The sequence below is a fragment of the Aedes albopictus genome, chromosome 3 (genome assembly GCF_035046485.1).
Source record: "Aedes albopictus strain Foshan chromosome 3, AalbF5, whole genome shotgun sequence".
NCBI classification, from domain to species: Eukaryota; Metazoa; Arthropoda; class Insecta; order Diptera; family Culicidae; genus Aedes; species Aedes albopictus.
In genome coordinates, this window is record NC_085138.1 from 204,542,867 (window position 1) to 204,565,691 (window position 22,825).

At 36.5% G+C, this 22,825-nt stretch overlaps 1 protein-coding gene across 4 annotated transcripts in view; it reads right to left on the minus strand.

Annotated features, from left to right (window-relative positions):
- The window catches only part of LOC109432839 (dynamin), a 78,564-nt gene extending 69,053 nt beyond the window's left edge, over window positions 1-9,511 (minus strand). For 2 of the 4 annotated variants that reach the window (XM_062858663.1, XM_062858662.1), the window contains exon 1: window positions 9,123-9,511. In XM_062858663.1, the coding sequence (XP_062714647.1) occupies window positions 9,123-9,268 (146 nt within the window). In that variant the 5' untranslated portion in view covers window positions 9,269-9,511. The remainder of the gene's footprint in view (window positions 1-9,122) is intronic. The other 2 variants (XM_062858661.1, XM_062858664.1) reach the window with 1 other exon arrangement.
- Between the last annotated feature and the right edge of the window lie 13,314 nt (window positions 9,512-22,825).

A 22,825-nucleotide genomic window follows, 5' to 3' on the forward strand; every position in this document is an offset into this window, starting at 1 on the left:
TAAGACTGTGAAAATTGATCAGCTAAATTTTTTTGTTCGATTTCTTAAGGAACTGAACCAGTTATTCCAAAAAATCGTTCAAAAATTTCTGTGCATCGAAAAGTACTCCACGAGCCGCATCTCAAGGCTTGGAGGGCCGCAGGATGAGCACCACTGCCCTAGCTAATGCAAACTCGGGAATTTGTTTTATACTGCTAGTTACAAACCGGATTGCACAGTAACAAAGGCGATAAAGCATAATTAATTGAATTATTTAATTGTGATAGGGTATCGCGCCACTTGGGCGGTGGCTTCTATATTCGTCTGTTTGCCACAATAACTCAGTCAATTTTGAACCAATTGACTTGAAATGTTGTACACGGGTAGATACTATACCTATCTCACCGCATTTCAAAAATTGTATCAATTGGTTCGAATTTGACTGAGTTATAGCGGAAAACAGACGAAAATAGAAGTTACCGCCCAAGTGGTGCGATTCCCTATCTCTACTATTCAGTAATAGTCAAAAATCTACCGAAAAATGAACATATTGATCATTTTTCAGGATCCCAAAGAAAACCTAACATATTTTGTTCAATAGGACGCGGTGGATTGAGTACTAGATTTGAAGTAATGATATAAGTATTTTTGTATGTGAGGTTCGCCGTTTTAGCAATAAAAATGGTACAAACAGCATGGGCATTATAAAGTTTCTCCATATTTCTTGCCTAACCTTTGCGTCACCAACGTTATCCAAATAAGTCATTGTCGTTGTTTTTTACAGATCTTTTTTTTTTTATTCCTGTTCGGGTTTGTCACTGCGACCCGAGCAGAAGGGCATACCTTACAAATACCGTGCAAAGAGCAACCTGTGCTCTAATACCTCAAGGTGGTATTGCTATATTATTCTACGCAATGTTATCAGAACACCACAATAACAAATGGAGGTATTTGAGCAAAGTTAGGTATTGATGTGGTATTGTTGATTTACCTTTGAAAATAACTGAATAACAAGATTTGTTATTACATCATGGAGCTATTGAAAAATGTTCAATTTAATAGCAAGACATGTTATTACTTTGTTATTTCATACCTTCTGGATAACAAATAGAACACTTAAAATTTATGGTATACATTCATTATTGAAATAACAAGACTTGTAATTTTTTAGGTGTTATTTATACAAAATTATGGTATTCATTTTTGTTATTTTGCCTCTTATGTCTACCTAATGAAGGGCATATCGAGGTATAATGTTATTTAAGATAAATACCTCGATATGTTATTTTGTTGCTATTCTTTTCTGCTCGGGGACCAGTTCTTAGATCTATTGTGACATTACCCGTATCGTTAGTGTAGTGCATGTCGCATTACTCAATTGCCATTGAGGGGAAATAGAGTATCGATTTTGATACAGTTTTTGTTTTGTTTTCGTAGAAAACACAACAAGAGTACTGATATTGGCCATGCATCGGAAACCTAGCATCAACCTTGTTTTACTGCTAAATTCTCCCCAATAGGACCCGGGTTTTAACATTAGCAGCAATGTCATTCCAATAATGGAACATGTGTTCAGCAATAAGGATTCTAGTATGTTCCTTGCGTACTAGCACTTTCCAGTCTTCGAAGAGTTAGTACATACATGGATCCCTAACCCAATTTGATTTCCTTTGCATTGAGTTTAGCCTCAGATGGTGAGGTTTTTAACTATATGCAAAGTAAAGTTGGTAAACTTAGTTTTATTCAAAGACTGGAAGTCATAATATTACAACACCAGTAGCAAGGACTAAAAACTATAACGCCTTTAATTACCAGAACACATATTCCAAAATTGAAAATTTAGGACGACACTAGATTTCGGTTTGGTAGATCTATCACCGCAACGCAACCCAAAAAGGCGATCTACCCACGCTACGGGCTCCGTTAAAGATTGAGCATCTTTTAAACCCCCTCAACCATTCATCCCTCAGCACGGGTCGCCTGACACCTTGGATTGGGGTTACCTGTTTGGTGGACTTTTACCCCCGGAACAGGTGGTCCGTAGTGCTATTCTAAGCCGGCAGCTACACGGGCAGATCTTATATGGATCAATAAGTTTTTACATCTGAATCACAGAGAAAATAGGTAGAGAAGCGAAGAGTGAACAGCCATCTGAATGGCAACACTTTTTCTGTTTTGATTTCATTACTAGGATGTTGGCAACTGCCGAAAAACAGATTAATCCACCTATCGAGGGTAGCGTCTTTCTCGTGTACTGCAATAGAAAATTATTTATGCAGTTGATTTATTAACAAGAAGTCATCTAAATTGTATTCCAAAAAGGATCAATGTTCATCAATTTAAGGAATCATTGTTATTTATAGTAAAATCCTTGATATTTGAAAATATTGTTAAAAAATGTTTCAAATGATCGCAATACTTATCTTGAATTATTCGGCAATCGTTAAGGTTTGTTGATTTTGTTCGATAGGATACCAGTTTGACGGTTCGATAAGGTATTTTTGGCTTCACACTCTTCGCTTCTCTACCTATTTTCTCTGCTGAATCATGAAGTATTCGTATTTTCGGATACTTTGAGGTCAATTGGACTATAGTGGCCTGTTCCGGATTCCGAGGTACCGTAAAACTGGGTAACTTTGATAGATTTTTTGCACGCAGTGAATTTAGCAATCAAATCATAAACTGCGGATTTTTTGTTTTAATTGTACCGTCAAGGCATCATTCACCGTGGATCTAAGTGGATTCGGAGCAAATAAGGGATGTCATTTGACACCAGTCTTATAAACATTGTTGGTGCCACTTTTAATTGCCTTCATTATAGGTTAAAATGAAAGCAATATCCACAGAAGTAGAAAATTTTTCACAAAATTTGGTGACATAGTACACTTAATAGAGAGTAGTAAGGTCGCCTGATTCCGTGGTAGGTCACCATTCACCGTGGTAGTAGGGACCCATTCACCGTGTATGAGAAATTGTATTCTATTTTGTTTAAAAATGATCAAAACGAATGTTCAAATTTTTATTTTTTTCTTTTCACCTGAGCTGTGGATTTTTTCCCAATTTAACCAATAATTTACCCATCTGTACATATGTACGTTGAGTTATTTGAAATTCATAATTGACTACACGGATTGGTATTACCGGAAATTTGCACTTTGAGTGAGTCGTTTTCGAGCTTCTACCTCTACGTAGTTATCCGTCGTATCAAACAGAATGCGAACGACGCGTTTGATCGCCTTCCAGGTAGCAATTGTTCTTCCTCTACAAGTGGTTGAGGAAGCGGTGCCTGTATGATAGGCATACAGTTTCAAACAATAAACAAATCGCTTTCGCTCTTCTTACATATGTACAACAAAGATGGTTATATTTGCGGTTTAGGGGAAGATGATATAGATCGATGAGATTAGAATTGAACCTTATGACAACTAAGTTGCCGGGTCATTAATTGGCTCGGTAGCTTAGTTGGTAAAGCACTTGTCTAGCGAATAAGGGTCGTGAGTTCAAATCTCACCTGAATTGTGGATTTTTGCCTTTTTGTTTCAATTAAATAATACGAGTAATCGTACTTTCTTGTTAAACTTACTTCGGTAATGCAAAATACATACCTGATATGTGAATTTAATTGCTTCTTGGTGGAATAAAAACGTTACTACATTTAGTTTTTCACTATGAATGCAGTGTACGAGCAGAAACCCGCTTTATGTAAACACACTTTAGTGTCAAAATGATACTTTTAAATGTTTCTTTTCTAATGAGCGTTTTGACATGGTAACAATACATAAGTGTTGTATTGGTGAAATTGAAGGGAAATTGTCATTTCATTCAATCGTAATATGGAAATAATAAAAAATTTTCGAAGGCACACGGTGAATGGCGCCTTGACGGTACATCAACATATTATTATATGTAACGTATATTGGGTTCTCTTTTTGAGTTGCTTTAGAAATTTATATTAACAAATATTGGACACAACAGTTTTAACTACATGAAATTACATGACATTGCATACATTTAGGCGTTTACCGATTTCCGCCCCAATTTTCAAAATTGATTTCAATTCATGAAAACACACTTCGTTAAGAGATTCAAGACCTTATTTAGGTTCTAAAGGTAGGCGGGGCATAATGAGCAGCTTAAGCATTTTGCCATCAAATCCAGTAAATTATGTGCATCCAATTTTAACGTTCAATCCTCATTTGAACCTTAACTGACAAAAGCTAATCGTTGAAATTCCGAATAAAGTTTAAAATATTGTAAAATTTTATGTTTTTAAAAACGTATAAAATCGCGAGTTGCGTTTGGGGGTGGGGCATAATGAGCACCCTAGGTGGGGCAGAATGATCAATACCAGTTTTGTACACAATCAAATGCTAATTATCTATTCTTGTCAACAGGCTTGTCCACACTGAGCGCAAGAAAATTCTGCTCTTTTGATTTTCAGCAAAAAAAACAAAGTGTTTATGCAATCTTCTTATCCTACCTGATAAAAGGATGTTTGAATATCCTAAATGACATTTCGAACCGTCAAAAAATCGCACCGCAGTGCCGCACTGAGCGCGCAAAGAGAAATTCACTGGGGTGAATTCACCCGGGTGTAATTCTCTTTGCGCGCACAGTGTGGCACTGCGGTGCGGTTTTTTGACAGTTCAAAATGACATTTAGGTAATTTCAACATCCTTCTATCGGGCAAGATAGGAAGATTGCATAAATACGATGGTTTTGGTGGTGTAAATCAAAAGAGCAAAATTTTCATGCGTTCAGTGCGGACAAGCCTGCTTGTCAATGATAAAGCATACCGGCAACAATCAATGAGAATTTGAAGGGATTACGGGGTTTAATTCATAAGGAACTGTGGGGTTCCAAGGAGTCTTCTATTGAGGAATTTTTAAACGGTGATAATAAACAGATACTGAAATTTTAAAGCTAATAAATTGAAAGTTACAGACAAAACCTTACTATATGCATCAAAACAGAGAAAACCAAAATTAAAATTTGTTTGTTGAAGATGTTTACCATTTTCTTCATTTTTTTACCAATTGCTCATTTTGCCCCACCCTACTACCAACTCTTCGAAGCATATTTTTTCAACAAAATAATTGTACAAATAGTTGAAAAGTGTTACAAATAAATTTCATTGGCCTAGGGAATATCAAGAAAATCGATAGATGCCCACTAAGTTGTGATTTCGATTCCCAAAACCTTATTTTAGGTCACCTGATTCTTATAGTATTTTCTCAGTACATGACCACTTTACGCATTTTGATTATTTTTTCAAGGTAAACGGATTTTTTGACTAATGTTTTGTCATCAACTCATTGGATTTTACATGATTAGGCAACAATCAAGCAATTTGTTTTGTTAATTTGAAGATAGATTTACAGTGAAAATACAAGGTGCTCATTATGCCCCACCTGCTCATTATGCCCCGCCTCCTACTACACTGAACGGCGGCTTGCGGTGAAAATTACTATTCTGAGGATCAATTTAAATACACAACGCCACTAAATTTGTGCAGACTTATTTTCGTTTCAATTCAACAGAATTATGTTTTCAATTTTACCATGGACTCGATTTTCAATTTAAAAAACTTTCTGTTGGCAACCGGATTCGAACCAAGAACCATGCTTTCACCAGGCTCGCACGCTACCACTCAGCTATCGAACCGGTTGATGTGAGGAGAAACAAAACGCACACAAGAAGCGTTGGTGTTCCGATGATCATGTTTTGCCATGGTAAATTTAAAAACATTGTTATGCTTGTCATTACTGCAAGCCGCCTTCCAGTGTATGATTGATCTACCGAGGATAAGCCACAAATTGAAAAAATAATCAAAACGTTGTTGTAGAGCAAAATGTTTGAAGGCGGTCTCCTTTGGCCAACGGACGTACCCCACTGGATTTCCGTATAAATCCGGAACCGGTCAACCAACTTGCCCAACCGATGCAGTCTATGAAACGGTAGTAATTTCCGGTTGTTTAGTCAAATTTTCATCAAAATCGGGTGGATATTGAAGAAAAAAGAGCTAAATGAACATCAAATTTTGTCGCAAAGGCTAATCTAATGCTGTTTGAGCAAAACTTTTATGTAATTATGTAGTTTATAAGTCACTTTATTATTTTACACGTACAGGGGGTGACCAAAATGTTTGGGATAGGCAACTTTTTTTTTCTCTCACAAAAAAGTTCAACATGCTATGACTTTTCATAGAGTGCATCAAAAAATCTCAAATTTTGACTGTTTGTCAACCTATTATATGTGCATCAATGGTACAAATTTGGGCTCGATTGATTAATGTTTCGCAAAGTTAGAACCGTTCGGGTAAAACACTATTTTTTAGACAACTCATTTTTGAGCTGTCACATCTCGGAAACCAGTGAACCGAATTGAATGAAATTTTGAACGCACACTAACAATATGTATATGCTTTACAAACTATTAAAACATAAGTACTTTTTAAACGTCGAAGAAAGTTATCATGGATTGACACTTTTTGGATTTTTCTCGAAAAAATGTGATTTTTTTACATCAATGTCAACAAATTTTAGTGTTGATATCCAAAGATTTTCCACTTCTGTTCTCAAGTTATTTTCAATCAGATATATTAGAGTCTATTTAGATTGGAAAAAATACACATTTAGTAATTGTTGGGTGGTAAGTTTGTAACTATAGGCTAACGTTAAACTGAATAAAAACAAATACAAATATTGTAAATTTGACTTATTTTCCCCTATATGGGTAAAAATTTCAACCCGGTATAACTTAATTCGCGGAGAGAAAATATTACATTTATAACGTCGTAATAATTATCAATATATTGTTGATAGGGGTAGGCGGGGCAATATGGACACCCTAAGGTTTTTGCCAACTTTACCTGGCAAGATGTCAAAAAAGTTTAGTTTTTTGATACATGTATCCTTTTAAAGTCTATTTAGTATCTATTGCATAAGAATGCTCACGAAGAAAAATGATTTATACACTTCAAAAAATGTTATGAAAAATGTTAGTTTTTCATGACCGTCTTCAAGCATACGGGGCAGAATGGACACCCCCATAGGGCAATATGGACACCATGAGACTTTTACGAATTTCGTACATTATTTACACCTATAAAGTCATTTCATTACAAAACAACTATTATGGATGAATAATACGCCGAAGTAGATCATTTTTGTTCAGTTAATTTAAATTCAGGCTGTTTTGGATAAAGCTTCGTTTTTGTCGGCATGTACAGCTGTGCCTAGAACAACTATTTTCTACTGCTGTCGTTTTTGACCAATTTGTTTCACCCTATGTCTACTATAGTGAACATTTAACCGAAAATATACTGAAATCGAAGAATTTGGTTGGTTTGTGATTTAGGTTATATTTTTCCCTTGCCGCTTCTTTCAAAAAGGTGAGTGTCCATTTTGCCCCGGCAGCAGAAGATATTTCCAAACTTGATTTTTGATATAACAAAGAAGAAAATATAAACATGTTAAGCATGAAGATACAGCAAAACTACTTGCATGTGTTCTAGAAATATCAGGTTTTAATCGACCTGCAATACAATAAATTAATCACTAAATCTTATTTTAGATGGTGTGAAAATTATAATTTCCATGCACAAAAAACGGAGGACGCAACTTTTTCGTGTGATTTTACAGTATAATTTTAATTTCGAATGTTATTTTCCTGAAACTACGTTTTAGACAAATGAACTATATTCTCCATTCATTAAAAGTTCAAAAAAGTTCACATATTTCAAAATATTGAGGGTGTCCATTCTGCCCCGGGTGTCCATAATGCCCCGCCTACCCCTAAACGTTAAAAAAATCATTCAATTCGGTTCACTGGTTTCCGAGATATGACAGTTCAAAAATTAGTTGTCCAAATAATAATGTTTTACCCGAACGGTTCTTACTTCGCGAAAAATCAATAAATCGAACCCAAATTTGTACCAATGATGCACATATAGGTAATAGGTTGACAAACAGTCAAAATTTGCGATTTTTTTTATGCACTCTATGAAAAGTTAAAAAATATTGAATTTTTTTGTGGGAGAAAAAAAGTTGCCTATCCTAAACATTTTGGCCATCCTCTGTAAGTTCATGTTAAAGCCCAGTTTCGTGTTGAAAATGAATCGCTCAAGACAATTATTGACCGATTCCTGGCAGAAACTTTTTACAGTGACTGCCATTTGAATTGTCATTTCTTCGCAACTACGTACTGCGATCGAAGAAAAGCGGTTTCTTGGCCGATTCAGGCAAGGAATTTCCCATGTATCAATTAAGATAGGCCGAGAAAATCCTTCTGAACTGCAAACAGCCCATAAGTAATATGTAATGTATGGCGTATGGTTACTTGGCACTGTTATGCTTTTACCAGTAGCAGATAGATATGTCAGGGCAAATAAAAATGAATTTTATGAAAACAGATTTCTATAGAATATTTTTTTTTTCACTCGTTAATATTAAATAATTGTTGTAACATTTTCACTCGTATCGTTTAATATCCACTTGCTTCAGAGTAGGTTATTTGAAGAACGGTCGTAGCCTAAGAATGCTTTTTCTCAGGATAAGCAAAAAAAATAACTTTAAAATCTGCTAGAAGACATCCAGCAGAAGTTCCCACCCACATTACCTTTGCACTTTAATGACTTTATGCCGCGCAAGCCCTATAGAACAGCAGCAGCAGCGTTTGGCATCCTTCGCAGTTATGCAATCTTATCGCAGCCTTCTTCAAATTACTCACAAGTCACAACAAAGGCCCATCGATAAACTGACAGTAAGATATACAAAAAGCGGAACGGAGTGGAGTGATTGAGATAACGCTCGACTCTCCGTATACATGAATAACCCTTTAGTGGTGGTCATAATAGGTGCACATACCTTATCTTTCAGCTTCGCCCCTCGAATCGAATGACTCAGATTTTCTGGCAATCGAACTCAGATGATGAGAATTCGTTTTCCCTCAAACAAACCCCTGCGAGTGATTGATTGCGATTCTAGGAGGTAAAGGGGATTTACCTTTTTCCATGACTTAGAACGGGAATTTAGGAGTGAAAAGCTTCTTTTGATTGTGATTGTGCAAGATAATTTTTATCACTGCCGAAAGGTCACAACCTAGCTAGCATTGGGAGAAGGGTAGGAGATTTCGGTACTTACTTTCCCACAAAGTTCTCCAGCACAGACGATTTTCCAGCGGATTGTCCACCCACCACGGCAATTTGTGGCAAATCCAGTTGCATGTGAACACCCATTTGGGTGAACGCATCCTGCAGTTTATTGACAATAGGAATGAGCGATTCCATGTTTGCAAATCTCCCTCAACGGCTAGTTGGAATTTTCAACACTGCAGAACTGATGCCCACGATCGCCAACGACTATTTTCCTGTTTGGTTTGCCGTATTTCAAGCACTTTTCACTATTAGTTCACTTGTTAAAACTAATATAAAATATTTTGTCCTGTTTTCCACTGGTGCTTAGTATTATTGATCTGCAAGAAGCGTACATGCGCAAGGTGGAGTGAAAATTTCAACGAACTTGCGCTGTCAGTCACTACACGCTAAAATGCAATCAGCACAATATTGGTGAACAAAAAATCTCAACTTCTCTTTTTATGCACTGAACAAAAAAAATACCATCACCTGTAATATTGTGTGTTTAGCACTAAATTGATTTCCGAAAAAACTTCATTGACTTCCGCTGCCTTTCCTATGCGTTAAACATTACGTCGGAAGTAGTGCGCTGTATAGCAAACCAGATTTACTGTACAGCGCACTACTTCCGACGTAATGTTTAACGCATAGGAAAGGCAGCGGAAGTCAATGAAGTTTTTTCGGAAATCAATTTAGTGCTAAACGCACAATATTCCAGGGGGATGACGAAGGGCTAAAATCATCTACCCAGCATTCGATTAAACATGGCGTCCAATGTTTTTGTTTTGATTGCTTAATTCATGGAAAAAATGCGCTGGAAACATCGACACTGCTTTGCTGCCACATATAATATCGTGCAAAGTGATAAAGAAAGAGAAACAATCATTAAAAACAACGAGTTCGTTCGAAATGTGTAATTTCCGAAATAAGCACTAGCAACACACGAGCCACACACCCGAAAATCAGGAACAAGTTAGGGTAAACCGACCAGAAAGTGGGTACCAAAACGCGCCGTACCAAAAACGATGATGGGTGAAGCGGCGATGTACCGAGTTTGACAGCTGTGTCACCCCACTGTAATATTCTCAATAGTTGAAAATCGGAGTTTTCGACTACACTGAAATAAATGTTGTTGTGGGAATTACCGATTCCATAGTTAAATTACTAACCGTACCTATGATTCTCAACCGACAACAAAATCTGTTAAGTTCACTGAAATATGATTGAAGTAACAATACATTGCAGTAAGTTTGACTAAAAGCGTAGTCGCCTCAACAACAAAACATTGTAAATTTTTCCTGGACACGCATCTTACAACACGGTATGGTTGAAAATACAATGCCCAGCTGTTGAATTTAGATTATTTTTGGTAATGTTAACAGCACTGCTAGTTAAATTGACAGTGTTTTAGTGGAATTAACAGGAAATAGCTGTTGGTTGAGAATCATAGGTACGGTTAGTAATTTAACTATGGAATCGGTAGTTTCTACAACAAAATTTATTTCAGTGTAGCGAAGTTGGATTTTTCTCCAAAATCCGTGCGTCGGACCTTACTTCGAAAGTGGTGCGCTGTATGGCAAACCTGGTCTGCTATACAGCGCACCACTTCCGATGTTAGGTCCGACGCACGGATTTGGAGAAAAATCCAACTTCGCTAGTCGAAAATTCCGGGCGCTTATCTTAGATCGTGACAAATATTCTCAATTTAGTTGAAAATCGGAGTTTTCGACTAGCGAAGTTGGAGTTTTCTCCAAATCCGTACGTCGGACCTAACTTCGGAAGTGATGCGCTGTATAGTATTGTCGTCGCGGTTGAAACCCGAAGCTCCCCCACACCCTACAATCGAATTTTCTCAAAATCTATACGAGAAACCTAACGTCGGACGTACTGCGCTGGACAGCGGACCTGGCCCTCTATCCAGCGCACTGTGCCCGACGTACGTCCGACACATGGTTTAAGAGAAAACTCGATTTTCGCGTGTCAAAAATTCCGATTTTCAACTGCACGAACAATAAACCTGGTCCGCTATACAGCGCATTACTTCCGAAGTTAGGTCCGACGCACGGATTCGGAGAAAAATCCAACTTCGCTAGTCGAAAATTCTGGGTTTCAAGTGCATGGAGAATATTTGACCAAATAAGCCTAACAAATGGCCAACACTGCGTGAAACATAGCAACCTTGGATAAATGTCTAATAATGTAAAATGGCAAATATTTGGCATGAATATAATGACAAACAGTCTTATGGCACCTTTAGGATTCGTTCAAATATTACGTAATAAGGGAGGGAGGGAGTCTAGCGCTGTGTTACGCTCCATACAAAATTTCAAAATTTCCCATACAAAAATTGTTACGTATGGGTTAGGGAGGGGGTCTAAAATGGTTATATTTTGCGTTACGTAATATTTTAATGAACCCTTAGCCACTCTTTTTTTTACATCGGTAGCAATTAATCAAATCAGGGCGACTGAAAGCTACCGATGCTGAAAAGCGTGGCCTAGTCAAAATGGTAGCGCCACAGACAAACAGACGTAACACCTTGATCGATTTTTATGGAAATCCATCGCCCAGTCCACACTACCATCACCTGGTGGAAAAGTTGCACGAATCAATGTGTTGTGCAATATCGTCAACAGAAGGCGCTAGTGTAAAACGTCAAACGCATAGAGAAACGATGCGCGCGCCTCTGGTTGTGAAAGCCACAACTATGAAAATTTAAAATGATCGTTAAAAACGTTGTCGATGGAAATTTTGCAAGTGTTACGTCTGTTTGTCTGTGGTAGCGCCATGTAGCGCTGCGCACAAGGCTGCGCGTTTATTTTTTAATTATTTGTGTGTCGCAATTTTACCGTGCTCTCACTCCAAGAGGGCGCGAGCGCGCGAGGTGAGTGAGATCACGTTGACTTGACCGTGGTGAATTTCTAAATCAAATTTTGTGATGATGGGCCGGGAGAGCGGGAGTGTGAGTTTCTGTTGACAAAATGAACGATACAATTTCTACAGCTCCGAATTTGTGCATTCATCATGAAATCAAATGCATATAAAAGGATTGTTTGGAGATTTTTCCACCGGTTGGAGTCCAGGTATGTTATTTAGAATTCAGCTATTTCTATATTACGACTACCCCGGAAGTGGTCCACTCCACTTCAAATCAAAGTCCACAGAAACCACCAGGGTGCGAGGCCGCCATTCTTAAGAATCCAGCATCTTGCATGTAAACATTTGTGTATCCACAAAGCTTTTCATTGTGGATACATGATAGATGTTGGCTCCTGTCAGATGCATTGAGTGCTGTTTGCAGTTCAGAAGGAATTTTTTGGCCTATCTTGATGTATGGGAAATTCCTTGCCTGAATCAATCAAGAAACCGTTTCCTTCGATCACAGTACGCAGTTGCGAAGAAATGACAGTTCAAATGGCAGTCACCGTGGAAAGTTTCTGCCAGGAATCGGTCAAGAAGTTTCTTGAGCGATTCCTTTCAAACACCAAACTAGGCTTATCTTGATGCATGGGAAATTCCTTACCTGAATAGGGCACTGCACTGTTTTGATTTTGTATGGCACTTTGACGTTTCGTGGCCTTGTTGTTTACTAAATTTCTGTAAGAGTGAAAGAGAAGGAGAGATTTTCATGCAGTGCCCTATAGATCAAGAAGCGGTTTTTTTTCGATCGCAGTACGCAGTTGTGAAGAAAATTTCTTAATGACAGTTCAAATGGCAGTCACAGTAGAAAGTTTCTGCCAGGAAACGGTCAAGAAGTTTCGTGAGCGATTCCTTTCGAACACTAAACTGGGCTTATAGGGTATCGGGATGCTTCGTTGGCATAGTCCCCTCGTTCGGCCTATCTTAACGTTAACCAAAAACTCAAACAAACATGCCGAACTGGATATCGGAAAAGCTTTGCGCCAAACAACTGTAATATTTCGCTTCAATTTTAGCACTTTGGAGTTTTAAAATTGTATGAAAATGTCACTTTGTTTAGCTTTTGTAGACGCCATGATTCTTCAGCTTAGTGGGTAGTCTATACACATGGTCATAAATGGCATGATTCTGGTATATTTCGAATTGCCTTTTCAATAACTGAACATTTGATGCGACGGTCAAAGATGCTAGTTTGAATTTGTATGTTTGTTTTTAACGAATAATAACTATTTTACAAATTACATGTGGGCCGAATATTCAGGACATTTTTTTCACTATGTACCCAAATCTTGGCCCATCAGTAAAGTGACGTCAAAAACACCGATAAAGTGACGCCAACAACATTGCTTGCGTAAAAACCAGAAAGAACGAACAGAAAAATAGATTTTGTGTGCGGTGACTGTAAAAATATAACACAAAAATCGGGTTGCATTGTTTTCGTTACTAAAAATGAAAGAACTTTAGTTTAAGTGATTTATTTATAGTTTTTTTAAAATTTGGCTCCGAAAATGTAATTTGAAAGTATGATTGGTGAACAAACAGAGATAATACCTCAGCAGAAATATTGAAAAAGTAAGATAATAAGTGGTTCTAGTGCATGGAAAGCAATAGGCCAACGTTGTATCCACTAATAGGCCAATTTTTGTACCATAGACCAACGTTGCATACCATCACATCGAATCTTTTCAACTTAGTTAAGTAAATTATTGAATATTTACGTTAGTTTACTTCTCATTGGTGAAACATGCATTGCCTAGAGTGCGTAATAGGGTCAACATATTATTTATAGTGCTATTAATTCATGAGTTATGGTCAAAATTGTCAAGGCGGTTTGCAAATTAGGCCAAGGAATGATCCATATACCCTATTGCGGTAAAATAGAAACAATCCGACGAGAGCTCAAATTTCATTCGGTCAATAACGGCGCTGGCCACGTCCATACGGTCAACCGGGGAAGGGAAGGAATGTTTGTTTGACAACCGTTGTTACTAGAGGATGTGAGTACTACTTGGACCCTCCACAGTTGTCACGGGAAGGTTTTATTGAAGGGATGGATAGTTACCCGAGCAAGGAATGAGAACAAAACTATAACAAATTGATAACTAATTTTGTTATTGATAACAAAATGAAAACAATGCGAGTTTTCATTTGAAAATTTTTAATGTAATATCAAATTGAGATATTATTTTGTTATCACATAAAAAAATCAATGATAACAAAATTTGATTTCAAAAATCTAAAATAGATTTAACATATTGTGGATTTACCGTTTACTTGTATTCTACCGGTCGCTTCAGTATGGCCTCCAAAGTAGCCGTTTTATAAAAAAAAAACTCAAAAATGTTTTTAAACATTTTTACTGTATGCGCTATTCCTCGTTGCCACTAGCTATTCAGCGACATTCATTTTTTGACAATCAAATTGGTTTTTATATGAAAACGGATACTTTGTAACGGTTACTCAAGTAACCGGTAGAATACAAGTAGCCGGTAAATCCACAATATTTAAATAGCATTAATTATATTCACAATACATTTGTTCAATCTACCTGAGTACTGTACTTACATATTGACACAAAATTTATAATTTCTTCATTTTGGGTAATGCTTATGCTAATATGTACATTGATTTAAGTTGTCCTGAACTTTAATAGGTCTTTTTATATCAGTTAATTCATATCTAAACAGGTTGCCAAATATTTTGTCAGTATTTAGTTCAACAACAATTATTCTCGTCGGTCAAAATATTGTCAATGCGATAAAATATGTGTCCTATATAAATAGCCTAAGTTTTTACATGCTTCGTTTGTTCGGTATTGAATATTGTCAAGTTTAAATCTATCATGATAGCTAAAGTCTAAATTGTCTAACTCTATTGATTCATCTATTATAACATCATTAGTCAAGGAGTGGACCTGGTTGGATGGTTAGAACACTTGGCTATCACGCCGAGGACCTGGGATCGAATCCCACTCCCGACAAACTCACAAAATGTGAGTTCTTCCTTCGGAAGGGAAGTAAAGCGTGGGTCCCGAGATGAACTAGCCTAGGGCTAAAAATCTCGTTAATACAGACAAAAAAAAAATCATTAGTCAACATAAATCTTAATCTACCATCGTAAAGAGGCTTATGCAAGGCTTATGTGCTTTACAAGGATGAATGCCAATTTTTAACCGTTGAGTCTGTTATTTCCGAGTTGAGTTTTGAAATTTGAACTACTGGGTGGTTATTTCCAGTTTTATATTTTAAAACTGCACCATTCGCATGGAAATAGCGACGAGTTCCACAATGCCCCGAAGTTTCTTACACTTTGACATAAATGAGTGATTAAATGTACATTAAAGAACATATTACACTAGTTTACAAAATAAAACGAAAGTCGTGAACTTCTGTCAACGACCAAAATTTTTGAAGCACAATTTAGCACTGATTTCGAAACCGTGCTTCAAAAAATTTTGACTAGAGCCGTTTTTAAGTTTTAGCTCAATATCGAGTTTTACAACTTTTAAAAATATGAAATTTACTAAAATAGGCTCCTAAAGGCCTATCTCAATTTCTGCATAATTCGATCAAGCATTGAGTAAAACGACATGTTTACTCATTTTTTAAGTATTCCTATTAGGTAAAGCCCATAAAATATATTTTCAAAAATTTTAATAATTTTTGCAACACTTCTTGTTTAGCACTAAATTTTGGGTAAATTTTGTTTACCGTGTATGTCAAACAGGAACATTTATTGTCAAAAGTGAGCCAATGTGGTGTCTTTTGCAACCCGCCGTTTCACTTTCGTTACGTCAAGGTTGACCTCGAATGTCAAACAAGACCTGCTCATCATTATTTTATTTTCAAGTTTATTAACTATTCTGTTATTGTTTAAGTTCGGAAAAATTACCATTGAGATCAGAAAAGCATGCTCTTTCGTGCTATGCAGCAAAACCGGGGAAATATTTTTCATTTTAGGACCCTATTCAAATATTTTGCGTTTTGTTCAACCAATTTCAAATCTTTTTCCATAAATTGAAAGCTGAATACAATACCATTCAATCATCTGAATGCAGGTTTTGCGTCAGATTGATGAGAATCAAGATATTGGCGAGTTTTAGGAACGATCTCCTTAAATTTTTGCTAAATTTCCAAAAATATATGAAGAAATGTATTTTTTCAGTAAGAAAAAAAAACAATCTGAAAATTCTTTCTCAACGTGTATTTGACATATCATATGTAGGCGAGTTACAGTAAAAAAATCAGCTCAATCGGAGCATTGATTATGGAGAATGAGATGTGTGAAGTGAGCGACGTTGCTTAAAAATAGAACAAACATCGATTTCAAATCATCAACTTTGTATGGAAAGTCGAAAAAAAAAATCCGCTCTACTGTAATTTTTTTCCTTCGCGTTTTCGAACTCAGGGCATGATTCTACCCCAAAAATGATCATCAGCTTACCGAGTTCAAAAATGCTGTAAACTAGTGTTATTTAAAAATTCCCTCCAGCAACTCTTCTTAGGGTTCCTTCAGAAATTTCTCCTGGTATTCTATCAATAACTTCCTCCAAAAACTGTTTAGCCCTACCCCTGGATATTCGATCTTGACGCGATGGGAGGGCTTAACCCTTTAGCACTTAAGCGCCAGTTTATTCACCATCGCTTGGACTTTGAGCTAGATATATCTGGTTTACGAGTTGAGCGCAAGTGAAGGAATCGGCCGTAAGTGCTAATGGGAACCAAAGGAGTATCCGTTGTGCATTTATCACAAGTCAAAGACAAGTTATAATTCAGCTTGCATAGACCTACTATTGGCATTCTTTAATTTTTTTCAAATTTAACAATAATTGTTAAATTTAATGTAACGCAAGAGTGGGTAGGGGAGGTCTCTGCGTTACGCTCATCATTCATCACTTGAAATCGAAAGTACACAGGACAGGGGACGCTAGGATAAGTTGACTTACAGCATTACAGATTAGGTTATGTGAACAATTAAATTCATTACCATTAGAAAATTATGGACTGATTAAGTAAAGATTAAACTGTTGATTTTAGAAATGAGTTTATATTTGTATTTTTTTATAGGTTTTGTAGGGGTGAATATATAAAAGTTAACAAACAATCTTTATCATTTTATTTTTGACACAGAGATCAGCTGTATGAACTTTTTTGTTTTTATATCCTAGACGGTATTATAACACTGACCAAAAAGAAAGCAGGAATTTAGTTACATGTTTCTTTAGGAATTAGGACGGTTGACAATGTGAAGGGTGGATATAAGAATACTTCGGACTGAGATGATCACAGATATGCAGAAGACGACTAGCGAAATTAATAACACAATTTGACACATTGACTATTTTGACGTATAGGGTTTGACTGATTTACAACATCGAATGGAAGCTCAAAAAATATTATCTAACACTAATATGAGAGTTATTTGGGGATGATGCTGGTGCTGTCAATGACCAACATCGGTTATTGACATTATTGGTAATCAGCTTCAAATAATTTTCAGAATGTATTATAAAATAACTTAGGATATTATTTGATTATTGTTTGGAGAAGCTGTCAGAAAAACTAGTTGCCCATATCGGCTAAAAACGCTAGCTCTGGTAGCTGTCTACGAATAATTTTCAGAAATATCAAATCTTTAAAAATTAGCTATGACATATTTTTTTTGCTCTTCTTTGTAATATTTCTTAGAAATAGTACTTTGAAAACGTTAACATAGACAGTCTTTTTACTCTCTGAATGTTGTCCAGTGACAACGGAGATTTTCGATTATTGAAATATTGTTCAATTATCAATTCATCTTTAGAGCTTCCATTCGGTCAAAACACTAGTGCGATGGGAATAGTGCAAACACAGTCAAGGATGGAAGAAAATCACTTCAAGCGATAAATGATACAGGATACGAATAATCCAAGATAGCCTTGTTCCCTCCCCTGGATATTCGATCTTGACGCGATGGGAGGGCTTAACCCATTAGCACTTTTGTGCCAGTTCATTCACCACCGCTTGGACTTTGAGCTAGATATATCTAGTTTACGAGTTGAGCGCAAGTGAAAGAATCGCCGTAAGTGCTAATGGGAACCAAAGGAGTATCCGTAGTGCATTTATCACAAGTCAAAAACAAATTATAATTCAGCTTGCATAGACCTAATCTTTGCATTCTTTGAATTTCCTCAAATTTATCAATAATTGTTAAATTTAACGTAACGCAAGAGTGGGTAGAGGAGGTCTCTGCGTTACACTCATCATTCGTTACTTGAATTCGTTAGTACACAGGACAGGGGACGCTAGGATAATTTGACTTACAGCCTTACAGATTAGATTCATTACAATTAGAAAATTATGGACTGATTAGGTAAAGATAAAACTGTTGATTATAGGAGTTTATATTTGTATTTCTTATTTTTATGGGTTTTGTGAATTTATAAAAGTTGACAAATAATCATTATCATTTTTATTTTTGACAAAAATCAGTTGACTGAACTTTTTTTGTTTTTATATCTTAGACGGTATTATTTCACTGATCAAAAAAAGCAGGAATTTAGTTAGGACTTAGGACGGTTGACATTGTAAAGGGTTACGATCGATATAATATTACTTTGGACTGAGATGATCACAGATATGCAGAAGACGACTAGCGAAATTAGAAACACAATTTGATACATTATTGACTATATTTGGACAAATAGGGTTTGACAAATTTCTTTACAATATCGAATGGAAGCTCAAAAAGTGTTATCTAACACTAATATGAGAGTTATTTGGGGATGATGCTGGTGCTGTCAATGACTAACATCGGTTATTGACACTATTGGTAATCAGCTTGAAATAATTTTCAGAATGTATTATAAAATAACTGAGGATATATCTGATTATTGTTTGGGGAAGCTGTCAGAAAAACTAGTTGCCCATATCGCCTAAAAACGCTAGCTCTGGTAGCTGTCTTCGAATAATTTTCAGAAATATCAAATCTTTAAAAATTAGCTACGACACATTTTTTTTTTTCTTTTTGCTCTTCGTATATTTCTTAAGAATAGTACTCTGAAGGCGTTAACATAGACATAGACACCTTTTTTATCTCTGAAGTGACCTCGGAGATTTTCGATTGAAATATTGTTCAATTATCAAATCATTTTTAGAGCTTCCATTCGATCAAAACACTAGTGCGATGGGAAAAGTTAAAAACAGTATTTTTAAAAACTACTACGACCCAATGCTAATTACTAAACACTTTGCTCAAGTTGACGACATCGTCTAGTCCATCGTGAGTATTGGTCCTAGTAGGGGGAAAGTTGGGAAAGGGTCCAGGCTTTGCTATCAGCTGTCCTGCAGCTCCACCTGGTCACTCTTAAAAAAAAAAAAAAAAAAAGGATACGAATAATCCAAGATAGCCTTGTTCTTGCAGTAGGATGATGCCGACGCCTCACACCGTGCTCGTATCACCGTGCAATCAAAGCATCTGATGCACGCTTTATCGCGTGATGACCCGTTATCGCATCATGTTACAAGTCGTGATGAATTTTATTCATCACAATTTAGGCCACTTATGCACCCGTAAACCGCATTCATTATAAGAAATAATACATTCATAAGCATATCTTCAAGTTAAAGAAATAAGAATGCTCAAAAAGTGAATGAAATCGCGAATTTATCATTTCGACTTCATGATAGCGATCGCATCGCGCCCGCACATGCCGAGCGAATCATTCTTCTCGCACTGTAGTTTGTTATGATGCTTGATGACAAAATGTTATCGTTGTTGCTAGGATCGCGCGATGCCTTTCAACCGCGAAACATTTGAAATCTGATCATGATCACTAGATTTCCATCCTTGAACACAGTATTTTTAAAAACTACTACGACCCAATACTAATTACTACACACTTTGCTCAAGTTGACGACATCGTCTAGTCCATCGTGAGTATTGGTCCTAGTAGGGGGAAAGTTGGGAAAGGGTCCAGGCTTTGCCATTAGCTGTCCTGCAGCTCCACCTGGTCACTCTACAAAAAAAAAATAACTTCCTCCAAAAACTGTTTAGGGATTCTCTTAGAAATTCCTCTCCTGGGAGTTCAAGATTTCTCCAAGATTTCCTTTCACAATTTATTCAGTACTTCCTCCTGGTGTTCCCTCAGAAATTCCTCCTGGTATTTCTTCAGGAATACTTCCTGGGATTCTTCCAGGCATTTCTCAAGGGATTCCTTCAGAAGTTCCTCTGTGAATTCCTCCAGAAATTCCTTTACATATTCCTCCAGAAGATTCTTCCTATAGGCATTCCTCCAAGAATTTCTTTAGGAATTCCTTGAGGGTCTCCTCCAGGAATAGGACAGATCGGTGAATTACTAGATTTGTAGTGATGAGCTGAACTTTAGTATGGTGAGAAGGTCGATTCTCCGTTTCTGCAATGAAATGGTGCAAAAAGCGTGGGTATTATGATTCCTTGACTAATTTGATGCTGTTTGAGCAAAACTTTTTTTTAAGTGTACCCTCCGCTCACCCCCACACCAAAGAGCTCACACTGAGTGCCCTCTGGTAATGGACACTTACTAACAAAAAAAAATACAAAAAGAACGCGGAGAACAATTATAACTAACTCAAGAAATGTGAATTCCCAGTGGAACTATGTTCCTTTGAAGGGATCCACTAATTAAACTAAACCAGAGAATTAAACAAAACTAATAGACTAAACATATAACCTTGTGATAACGTTTGTGGCTTATAACATCAAATTGATTATTTTTCCTTTAATTTAAGTGAAAAAGTAGGCAAAAACAAGCAGGAGCTTAGCTGAGCTTAGACTGACTGCACATATCTATGGTTGCTACTCCCTGATTGACCGAAACCAATGACAGTTGCACAATGAATCAACTGGATAATTGACTAGTAGGCAAAAACAAGCAGGAGCCAGAAAAACCTACATTTATGGAAAGGTTGACACACTATACGATATATTCGCTTACATCCGTAGTAAATATTGCTTAAACTTCCTTTTGAAGAGGATTGTATTCGTTATGCCTTTAATGTCAGAAGGAATGGAGTTGAACTTTGAAGGGCCATAGTTTGTTATGCAGACAAGGCCCAGGTTCGTGTTCGCTCTATTTCTCAACGGTTCATGTGCATGTCTTGTGGTACGTATATTTGCTCTATTTGGAAATTCAATGTTGTGATGAAAGTTACGATTGTTCAAAGCATTGTATACATACATGACAGTGTTAAAATCACGTAAACCAAGAATTGGAATAACATTATGATGCAAATCAGTGTAAAGCGAAGTCGTCGAAAACAGGGGAGATAAATTGAAAATAACTTTGATACATCTATTCTGCAGCACTTGAACCTTTTAGGTTTTGATTTGGAAGCATGACCCCAAACTATAATTAAATACTGTAGGACAGAATGTATGCAAGCGTAATAAAATCGCAGTAAAGCTTCCTTATGTACAAAACACCGAACTTTTTTCATCAAGCCGCACAATGATGAAACTTTTTTCAGAATTTGTTTTATGTGAATATCCCAAGGAAGATAAGAGTCTAAGTGTATCCCCAAATATTTGAAAGATGAAACTTCTTCAACATGAACATTATTGACATATGGATCGGGGTGTTGTGGTATCAATTTACGCGAAGAACGGAAAACCATATATTTAGTTTTTGTGAGGTTTAAAGAGAGCCGGTTTCCGTCAAAATATTGTGTTAGGCATTCAAGATCTGATTCGATGTTCTGAATAACGGATTGAATACTGTATTCAGGATAAAACAAAGCCGTATCGTCAGCAAAAAGTCTTGGTGTCCCATGAAGTTTCAAGTTGCCCAAGTCATTGATATAAATAAGAAATAGCAAGGGACCAATGTTACTCCCTTGAGAAACACCGATTTCAGTCGTTCGCAAGCTACTACGGAAGCCATTTACAGAAACGTACTGTTTTCGATTGGAAAGATAACTTTTTATAAGATCGTTTGCAACCCCTTTTATTTCATACTTCTCGAGCTTTTTCAGAAGAATGTCATTATCTAGGGTATCAAATGCTTTTTAAGGGTCTATAAAAAGACCTCCTACTATCTTCTTTGATCGATTTCACGACCCAATTTATCAAACAGTTCTACAATTGCAGTTGTTGTTCCACATCCTTCACGAAAGCCATATTGGTATTTATACATAACATTGTTTGCGCAAAAGAAGTTCACTAGTCGGCTAGTCAAAACTTTCTCAAATATATTTTGTTCAGAACTGACAGAGTAGAAATTGGACGATAGTTTGAAGGGTCGTACGAGTCTCCAGATTTGAATACCGGTGAGATTTTGGCAGTTTCGGGATGCAAGTATCAGGATAAGACCCAGTTTCTATAATTTTATTGAAAAGTTGTGTGATGATTCAGAAAAAGGAACTATTAGCTTTTAATAGATCAGTCGGCATGTTATCATTTCCTCTGCTTTTTTTATTTTTGAGCTGGCTTATCAATATACGTACTTCATTCACATTGGCAGGCCTAAAAAAAAATTGAACTGTCGACTAGTTTTACAGGGTTTAAAATATCGAAGTTACTGCTCGGAAGTTGATTAGCTAAATTATTTCCGATACTGGAGATAAAACTATTGAACACTTCTGCAACATCACGATCTGAATCTAAATAATTTTCATCAATTCGTAGTTTTATTCGTTCATTTATTTTAGTGCGGCCAATATCTGGTTCAGGTTCTTCCATAGATTAGAATGGCTTAAACTTTTTAATATGTTTTCATAGTACTGCCTCTTGCACCGTATTTTAACAATTTTAACTTTACTAGAAACGTGAGCTAGC